Source organism: Oratosquilla oratoria, chromosome 39 (genome assembly GCF_046742065.1).
Source record: "Oratosquilla oratoria isolate Oo_2021 chromosome 39, ASM4674206v1, whole genome shotgun sequence".
Taxonomy (NCBI): Eukaryota; Metazoa; Arthropoda; class Malacostraca; order Stomatopoda; family Squillidae; genus Oratosquilla; species Oratosquilla oratoria.
The window spans coordinates 15,293,211-15,303,557 of record NC_134815.1 but is presented as its reverse complement, the minus strand read 5'-3'; the positions used below and the strand labels follow the sequence as shown (position 1 = coordinate 15,303,557).

The 10,347-nt window shown below is 38.8% G+C and overlaps 1 protein-coding gene across 1 annotated transcript in view; it reads right to left on the bottom strand.

Annotated features, from left to right (window-relative positions):
- Positions 1-5,927: 5,927 nt before the first annotated feature.
- Positions 5,928-10,347, bottom strand: part of LOC143020163 (uncharacterized) — a 17,001-nt gene continuing 12,581 nt past the window's right edge. The window contains exons 2-4 of the mRNA XM_076176326.1: positions 6,958-8,063; positions 6,312-6,452; positions 5,928-6,041 (exon numbers count right to left, since the gene is read on the bottom strand). Coding sequence (XP_076032441.1) covers positions 5,928-6,041; positions 6,312-6,452; positions 6,958-8,063 — 1,361 coding nt within the window. The remainder of the gene's footprint in view (positions 6,042-6,311; positions 6,453-6,957; positions 8,064-10,347) is intronic.

The window sequence follows — 10,347 nt, the reverse complement described above, 5'->3', positions numbered from 1 at the left end:
GACAGTAATTGGTGTATGTATTAGCGGTTTTTCGTACGTTGGTAACTAGATTATTCGATAACTTCACTGTGCCAAATCTAATGCTGCTATATATATATATACAGTATATATATATATATATATATATATATATATATATATATATATATATATATGCACACGTATACACACACATGTACACACACACACACACACACACACACACACACACACACACACACACACACACACACACACACACACACACACACACACACACACACATAATATATATATATATATATATATATATATATATATATATATATATATATATATATGTATATATATATATATATATATACATATATATTTCTTGGGCACAGGTTTTCTCTCAAACAATTCTGGTTAAAATCAACTGCAGTGGATGCTTTGATGATTTTAGGGTAGGAATTCTTGATCTTTTGAAAGATCTTCTTATCACTTGTAGAAAGGGACTGGATGAAATTATTCATTTCTCTTTTATGAATAGCATAGCTCACTTATTGTGCTGTTGTATGCCGACTTGATTAATTATCTTCTAGTAACAGAGGTAACTGTTGACTATCTTTCACCGAAACTCAGAGTTTTTCGCCTCGGTCTGAGGCTTCTTCAGGGTGTAGACTGCGGGTTGTTAATTCACTGGAGGTTAGGAGAATAGTGAGGAAATAATAATAATAATTAACTACAGTGAAGTGAGAGGGTGTGGGAGGAAGAAAGGGGTGGAGGGGGGTTAGGTAAAGGTAAAGTTTAGAAAGTGAAGGAAGTAGGAGAGTGTTAGTGTGGGGCGGACCCACTTGCATGGTATTTTTTGTGTTAGTTGTGGTCATCCTATTTACTCTAAATCATTGTTCCCTAGCTAGCTAATCATATTTATATATTTGAGGGAAGGACTCGTATTTTAGTTATTCATAGTTGATATTGGTTTGGGTTTGAGAATATTTAGTTTGTTGTCTTGTTAATAATTTGCTTTAATTTGTTTATTACGAGTACTTCCCTCGTTATGCACATAATATAATAAATATTCACATTAGGTGGGAGCAGGTGTGACAGTGGAGTGGCTTTGTGCCGTGAGTATTGGTTTGAATATTTAATTTGAGTTATTTTTATTTATATCAAGGTAAGTAATGGAGTGTGTCACACCTGCTTCCAGTTAATTTATATATATATATATATATATATATATATATATATATATATATATATATTTTTTTTTGTGGGAGGTTACGTATGTTAGTCTTGGCTAGTGTGCCATGTGAATTATATAACTATTATGATGTCTTAATTATTGCACACATATCCTGTGGATATGTGTGTTTTTGTGGGGCAATGTGCCTTATATGATGTTTTTAATTTTTATTCTACGTTAAATCTATATACGTAACATTCCCTTTTTTTCGATTAGCTAGTGGCCGCGGTTTTGGCGGGAGGATTGGTTTTTATCCTAAAATGGTTTTAATTCTGGGCCAGTTTTTGTGATCTTGTGTTCGTTTTGATGATTGTGGAGGTGGTGGTATTATATTGTTTGTTAGTATGTTATTCCAAGCTTTACTACTCAGTCTTATTAGTCTTGAGTGTATTGTTTCTATGTTTGCTGTTTCATGAAGTTGTTCTTGTGTTTCTAGGTATGGTGGTTTATGTTTGAATATTTTTCTTAATGTTTTGTTTTGTAATGTTTGCATTTGTTTGATGTGTGTGTGTGTGCTTGTGACTGTGATTATTGGGGGGTATTCTAGTTGTGGTCGTGCTAGTGTTTTGTAGAGTTTTATTTGTGTTTTTGTTGTGAGTCCTCTGAAGCGTCTAAGTCTATTGAGTGTGTTGTTTGTGATTTGTATTCTGTTTTTGATGTGATGTTTTATTCCCTGTGTGTTGATGGTGAGGCCTAGGATGTGTGCTTGTTTATTGTATGGTATTATGTTGTTGTATATTTTTATTGGTGGTGGTTGGCGTGTTGAGATGGCTAGTAATTGGAATTTGTTTGTGTTTGTAGACAGTTTCCATTGTTTTTCGTATGTGTTAATTTTGTTGATTTCGTGCAAGCATGTGTTTTCCTGTTGTGGTAGGGTATGTGATTATCTGTGTGACGTCGTCTGCGTATTGTATAGTGTAGCTTCCGTGTGAAGGTGGTGGTATGTCTGATGTGTATAAGTTGAATAGTGTTGGGGAGAGAACGCTTCCTTGTGGAACTCCGCTGTGGAGAGGGAAGGATGGTCCTATGTAGTGGTTTATTTTGATTTTTGCTGTTCTGTTGTCTAGAAAGCTACACAGTGTTTTCGTGATGGTGTCTGGAAGGTATGTTTGAAGTATTTTGTATTTAAGGCCTTCGTGCCATACTTTGTCAAAGGCCTTGGATATGTCGCGTGATATTATGTTGCATGCATGTTTATGTCTTTGTGTGTCTGCGATTGTTTCATATATGATGGCGAGTGCTGTGTGTGTTCCTTTGCCAGGTGTGAATCCATGTTGGTTAGGGTTTAGCATGTCGTGTTCATGTAAGTGTGCCATGAGTCTGTTTGTGATTAGTCTTTCATATATTTTTCCCGGTGTTTCTAGTAGTGATATAGGTCTGTAGTTTTGTATTTGTGTGGTGTCTTTGTTTTGTTTTGGTATGAATGTGATAATTGAGTTTTTGAATTTTTGTGGAAAGTATCCTAGGCTTAGTGTTTTGTTGTATATGTCTGTGAGTAGTTGTATTGTTATGTTTGGTAGGTGTGCAAGTATTTGTTTCGTTATGCCTGATTGTCCTGGAGCTTTGTTTTTGGTGTGTTTGATTATGTTTTTAACGTCTTCTAGTTGTATGGGTTGTCCGGTGTAGTTGTCAGTGTCTAGTCTGTCTAAGTCTATGTTTGCGTAAGGTTGTGTTTGGTGGTAGTGTTGTGTTATGTGTGTGAGAATTTTGGTTTCGTGGTTTGTGTCAAATTGTGTGTTTTCTTCTGGTGTGATTTGAAAAATGTTTTGCCATACCTGTCTGAATGCGTTTTCTTTGTCTTTGGCGTCGTGTAGTTTGTCCTTGTAGTTTCTTAATTGTGTTCCAGAAGTCTTGTGGTTTTTTGGGGTTGAATTTAATGTTTGATATTAATTTGTTCCATGTCTCTTCGTAGTTTGTTTTGTGTTCCTCTAGTATTTGTGCTTGTAATTGTTTGTGTTGTGTGTTGAGTCCAGTTGTTTTCTATCATGGCTTTGTTTTTTATGTTGTTTGCCTTCCATATTAATTTTTTTTAAAGTTTTAGATGTTTTGGGGGTGGGTAGTTGTTTGTGGTGTGTTGTAGGTATACTCTGTGTGATTGCGTTGTGTATAAATTTGTACCAGTTTTCTATTTTGTCGTCTATGTATTTTGTGTCCTTTATTTGTGTGTTTGTGTTGATTTGTGTTTCTGTGTTGTATTCTTCTGTTGTTGTTTCTAGTATTGTTTTAAATTTCTTCCAGTCTGCTTCTTTGTATAGTAGTCTAGGTGGTGTGGGAATTGTGATTGCTGTGGTGGAAAGTGTGAAATGTAGTGGTATGTGATCTGATGAGGTTATGTCGCCTGGGTGTATTCTGTATGTAAGGTAAGGTGGTGGTGTCGGTTGGTGAATATCACGTCTAGGTTGCTTGTTTCGAAGTGTGAAATGCATGTTGGGAAGTCTGGGCCTGGGAAGGTGAGGTGGTTATGTGTTATTAGTTGGTGTATGTTTTTACCTACGTGATTATTGTATGTGTGTTTTAGTGTTTTATGTTTTGCATTAAAGTCTCCTATGATGTATGTTGGTTGTGGTTTCTGTGTGATTTTCAGTATGTCTTGTGTTGGTAGGTATGGTCTTCGTGGTGGGAGGTATGTTGTGGCTATGATTATGGGTCCTTTGTTTGTGTGTATTTCTATGGCTAACATGTCTTCGTCAAAGTCGTCTAATAGTTTATATTTTATGTTTTGTTTTATGGCTATGGCTATTCCTGCGTTGTCTTCATTGTACGTGTTTAGTGTGTGTGTGTTGAAGTTGAATATTTTAACTGTGTGTCTCCCTACAGAGTTGAGTAATATAATGTCTGGTGTTTGTGTTAGGTAGTGGTTGCTTAATTGGTTTCTTCTGTGGAATGTCCAGTGTTGTACGTTGTGTTATATTATGTGTATTGTGTCCATGTTTGCTTGGTTTATTGGCTGTTAACTGTCCAGTGAGGTGTGTCTGTTGGTTTGTATTTACGAATGTCGTAGTATCCCTGTTGTGTTTTTCTGTATGCTGTTTCTGTCAGTCTTTGTATAGGGGCTTTGGTCAGGTCAATTAGGTTTTGTGTTATCAAAGTGTCTACAGTTTCCTCAGACATTTCCTTGGTGTAAATGTATTTGATCTTTTTGTTTTGTAGGAGTGTGTGTACGTTTTGATGTATTTCTTCGTCTGTCATTTTTGTTGTGTTGGGTGTTATTATTTGAATTGTGTCTGTGTTGTGGTCTGTTTTCTTTGACTTTGTGGGTTGTTCTGTTACTGATGTATGTTCTGTGTTGTGTGGTCTTTTGTTTCTCTGTTCTTCAGTTTCCATTGATTCTGGTTGTGATTAGGGGTGGGTAGTGTTGTTGATCATATTTAGTACTGCTGTGGGTTTCATGACAGAGGGTGGGATTATGATTGTTGGGAGTCCATTTGCTTTGTAATAGTCATCTATTGTCTGTTGGAATGTTCCTGGTTGTGCTGCTTCATTAATGTTGGCGTGTATGATTGCTGTGTTTATGACAGTGAGGTGTTTCAGGTTTATAGGGTTGGGTGTTGGTGTGGGGGAAGACTGAGCAGTGTTTCCTGTGGCTACGTTGGCATATGAAGTGTTGGAGTGTGTGTGTGTGTTTTGTACTTTATTGTCTTGTATCTTCTTCTTTATCAAGTCCTTTCTTACTTGGCATCGAGCTGCGTACGTAGGGTGATTGAGGCCGCAGGCGATGCACTTCTTAAGAGCGTTGTGACAATTGTTGTTTCTGTGGTCTCTTGAGCAGCAGCTTGAGCATATGGTGTATGTGGTTGGTTGAGGACAATGTTTGAGTGTGTGGTCATAAGCATAACAGCGTGTGCATTGTGGTAAGTGTATATATGTTTCTTGACTTAGTGTATGTGGGGGGAATGACTGGCTTTATATTAGGATGCCTCTGTTCAAGCTCGTCGTCACCATTGTCGTTGTTTCCAGCTTTACTTTAATGATGGTCTTCGTGTTGGGCATCTTGATGATGTTTACAACTTTCATGTAGGAGTTAAGTCGTTCCATTTCTTGTTTGATTGTTTCCGGGTCTTCATTGTATATGTGTTCGTCTACTTGTTTAACTATCAGTGTTCTCTTGGCGTTCAATTCCGGGGGGGTCAATAATGTCCAGTCCTTCTCTTGCAAATGCTGTCTTCGTTGTCTTCTTGGTCAGTTCTTCGATTATCTTGTCCTCTGCTATAGCCGTATGTTGAGTGCCGTTCGTAAAGAGTCTCTGGATAGCTATCTCCAGCTGGGCCAATAGCTTCCAGATTACAGGGCGTTTGGTTTGGCCGGCCGTGGGCCGGATCTCTCTAATGTTGATTCTGCCCATAGCGCCGAAGCGCTATTGGGCTTTTTTAAAAAATATGTGTGTGTTAGTTTGTGTGTGTGTGTGTCAGTGTTGTGTATAGAAAGAAAAGGAAAGTAAGGGAAATTGTATTGGGGTGGGGGGGGGGCTGTGGGATACGGTCTGTGCTCACGATTTACTAATGGCCTAACGGAGGTTAAGGGAAAGCGCTACGTTGGCTGGTGCCCGTGTGTCTATCGGTAGAGTTGGAATGGCTCGGTCGCCGGGGATCGAATTCTATGCCGAGTCCGCTAGAATGCGGGAGACCGGAAGGGGGTTCCCTCCCCCACCAGTCGACTGCGCAAGTTTTAAGACCCCAAGGGCAATGCACAGTCGAAAGGGGGGTTATGAGGCATAAAACCGTCAGAGCGAGAAGGCGAAGAGAATGCCCTTAGCTCGGGTAACGGCGTTGAGAAATCTTCGTGGTTCACGTTGGGAGCGAGTATGTCCGTCCTCGGTGGTGTCTGAATTATCTCTCTTAGTGAGGAAAGTTATCCATGTAAGGGTATATATAAGGGATCAGGTCAACCGGGCACGGGTGAAGCTCGATGCTGATTGGCTGGCGGGTAGGCCGTGTGAACCCGATGTCTGGTCGGGATCCCGGAGCATTTTGGAGGAAGACCTAGTGGCTCGTCCCGAGTGCTGATTGGTTGGGTGATCTATTGTTGAGCCAATGGTGCTTTGTAGTGGAGTATGTCTCTCATGTGGGCGTGCGGATGGCAAAATAAAATCTACGCTCTGCTGTACGTTGATGGAAGGACGTTGACAAGTGATGGAAACGGCTTCAGCAATTTGAAGCGTTCTGAAGTCGTCTTCATGGTGGATAATTTCAGTCTGATATAAGAGACTCTGTAAGGGTGGTTTCTTGTCGTGTTCCTGTGTATAATGCTGGAAAATTGAACCTTGATTTCTGTGGTATTGTAGACGGCGTCGCAACGTGGTGGAGGTCCTTCCAATGTAGCTGTTGGAGCCATCACAGTGGCCCTCCTGGGAAGTAAATTTATACACTACATTGGTGGTGGCCTCCCGAGAGGTAGAGGGTGCCGTACTGTTCTGCATTATTAGTGATTTCGTTAGGTTAGGTTTACAGAAGATTCTGATGTCAATAATGGCGTTCGGGTCAGATGGTGTGATTCCTCTCATAATTATGCTCCTAATAGCATTGCATTCTTCTTTATATTTATCGTGGAAATTTGTTCTGGTGATATATGATAATTTTCTCCTTTGGTGGGGTAAGTTGTTGGGTGGGTGCTGCGTACTGATCCATCTTTTTCTTGATAACATCCTCTATCAGGTGGTCTGCATAGCCGTTATTTGTCAGAAGTTGGCGGATGCGATCAAGCTCTCTGTGCGTCTCCGTCCAGGTACTGCAGTGAGTTAAAGCCCTGCTTACATAAGAGGCCACGACGGACCTCTTGTATGTAGCAGGACATTCTCCTATTGCATTAAGGCAGCGTCCCACGTTTGTGGCTTTGGTATAGACCTTAGTCTTGAAACTTCTATCTTGTTTGGAGATGTCAACATCGAGGAAAGGGAGGCGTCCTTCTATGCTGCGCTCACAGGTAAAAGCTAAGCAGGAATTGCTTTCAAGTGCTGCCAGGAGAAGTGGGACCTCATCGTCAGTAGCAGTGGTGATAAAAATGTCATCAATATATCTGGCATATATACCTGGAGGAGGATGGTTTTGAAAGGTCCTTTCTTCCACTTTGGCCATATACATATTAGCAAAAAGGACTCCTAAAGGGGAACCCATTGCCACTCCATCTACTTGTGTGAATAGCTCTCCTCTGTGGGAGAGAAATGGGGCCTCCTTTGTGCAGATTTCGAGCATGGCTCGCAGGACGTCTTCAGGGATGTCAAGTGCGGGGACATTGCTTCTATAGACTCTCTCTAATATGATACTAATTGTCTCATCGACGGGAACATGGGTGAATAAACTTTCTGCATCCATAGAGGCGATATCATTGCAGGGTGGAGCCGTCCGGAGCAAGTCGATGAATTCCGTAGCTGAAGCGACGGATCTTCCTGTAGGCACATAAGGGGTGAGGAGAGAGTTTAGAGTCTTAGCTGCCTGATAGGTGGCGGTAGTCATTTGTGAAATTATTGGTCTCAGAGGGTTGCCTTCTTTATGTATTTTAACAGTGCCATAACAGTATCCAGGTCCAAAGTCACCAATAGCTTGAGTGAAAAATTTCTTCGAAGTATTAGCCCTCTTGATAAGGTCGTTGATTCTTCTTTTCACGTTGTCAGTTGGATCTTTTGATAGGCGCTTGAATTTGGACGGGTTGCTAAGCAGGTGGTCCATTTTCTCCATGTATTCTTCTTTGTTCATGATGACGTACACAGATGACTTGTCACCTCTTCGTATGATTATGTCTTCTCGATCCCGGAGTTCCTTTGCAGCTTTCTTTAGCTCAGGCGTAAGTATTTGGCTCTTGTATCTTCCTCTATCACGTCCTGCTTCACCAACGAGTTCTTCTTTAATAGTTGGGGAGATGTCTGGTTCACACGGCCTACCCGCCAGCCAATCAGCATCGAGCTTCACCCGTGCCCGGTTGACCTGATCCCGTATATATACCCTTACATGGATAACTTAACCAATATTAAGAAACGTAACCTCCCTTAAAAAAAAAAAAAAAAAAAAAAAAAAATATATATATATATATATAGATATATATATATATATATATGTATACTTCAAACGGGAGCAGGTATGACACAACTTAATCGTAATTACAACTTTAATTAAATGAATACCTAACTATTACTATTACTTAACTAATATTCACGGCACAAAGCCTATAGAGAATCACACCTGCTCCCAACTCTTATAAACTCTTATAAATATTATTATTATTATGTGCACAATGAAGGAAAGACTCATATTAATCACAGAAATAACATCAAATGATAAGAACACTATTCAAACTCTAAGTCAAAACTAAATGTATAACAGAAATGAGTCCTTCCTTCATATCAAATTATATGATTAGCTAGATAGGGAAAATATTTTATTTTAGAATAGATAGGGTGACCATACAAAATAATTACACCATGCAAGTGGGTCCGCCCCACACTATTACACTTACTCTTCTTTCACTTTCTCAACTTTACCTTCCTCTATCACCCCCTCCCCCCCCTTGCTCCCACACACTCTTACTTAACTGTCTTCAATTATTTATTTTTATTTTTTCCTCACTATTCTCCTAACCTCCAGTGAATTAACAACCCGCAGTCTACACCCTGAAGAAGCCTCAGACCGAGGCGAAAAACTCTGAGTTTCGGTGAAAGATAGTCAACAGTTACCTCTGTTACTAGAAGATAATTAATCAAGTCGGCATACAACAGCACAATAAGTGAGCTATGCTATTCATAAAAGAGAAATGAATAATTTCATCCAGTCCCTTTCTACAAGTGATAAGAAGATCTTTCAAAATATTAAGAATTCCTACCTTAAAATCATCAAAGCATCCACTGCAGTTGATTTAACCAGAATATATATATATATATATATATATATATATATATATATATATATATATATATATTTATATATATATATTTATCAACCACAATACATTTTATACATACATATATATATATATATATATATATATATATATATATGTGTGTGTATATATATATATATATATTTATACATATATATATATACATATATATATATATATATATATATATATATATACATGCAAGCAATCACATCACCGTGATACAAAAATGCTAAATAACCACAGGAGAAAGGAAACTTGTAGACAGTAAGTACTTTCGTATATACGAAAGTACTTACTGTCTACAAGTTTCCTTTCTCCTGTGGTTATTTTGCATATACATATATATATATATATATATATATATATATATGTATATGTATATATATATGTATATATATATATGTATATATGTATACACACACACACACACACACACACACACACACACACACACACACACACACACACACACACACACACACACACACACACACATACACACACACACACGCACATACACACACACACACACACACACACATATATATATATATATATATATATATATATCAAACACAATACATTTTAATTCTAAGCCATCAACATCGAGAGACTCGAGGAGGCCGACATGTAGAAATTGAAACGTGGTCTGTTACCACCTTTCGTCTGGAGCCCCAAAAACCCACTTACGCCAGGAACATCACGAGAACATAACGAGACAATTGCTCACAGAGAACACAGAGATCATCACAACATGCCCGGACACACGCCGCCTCCCCATACTTGAAGCCTTAAATATTAAAGAATTAGACCCTAATCTCAACATACAATCATCAGACCTGCAAGCATTACCAAGCATGAGAAGGAACATAGTCCCTAGTACCAGCCAATCTGAGACTAGGAGAAACGAGACAGACGACACAAGCACGCCTAATACCGGCCAGATCACCAAAAGCCAACATTCCGATCTCTCCCACCGTGAAGACAAGATCCACATCCACGCCACTGAAGAAGAGTCACTGTGGCTCGAAATCGCGATATGCCAGCCCAGATGAACTCCTACGGAGAAATCATCTCACACCTTGCAAGAGAGAATAAGTCTATCTTGCGTAATAAGGAGAATATCCATAAGAAAATTCAGCAATCTGAATTGTCTATCACTTTTAATGAAACATGTTTGAGAGAAGACCTCCTGCCCATATATACCCTTAATATATATATATATATATATATATATATATATATATTATATATATATATATACATATATA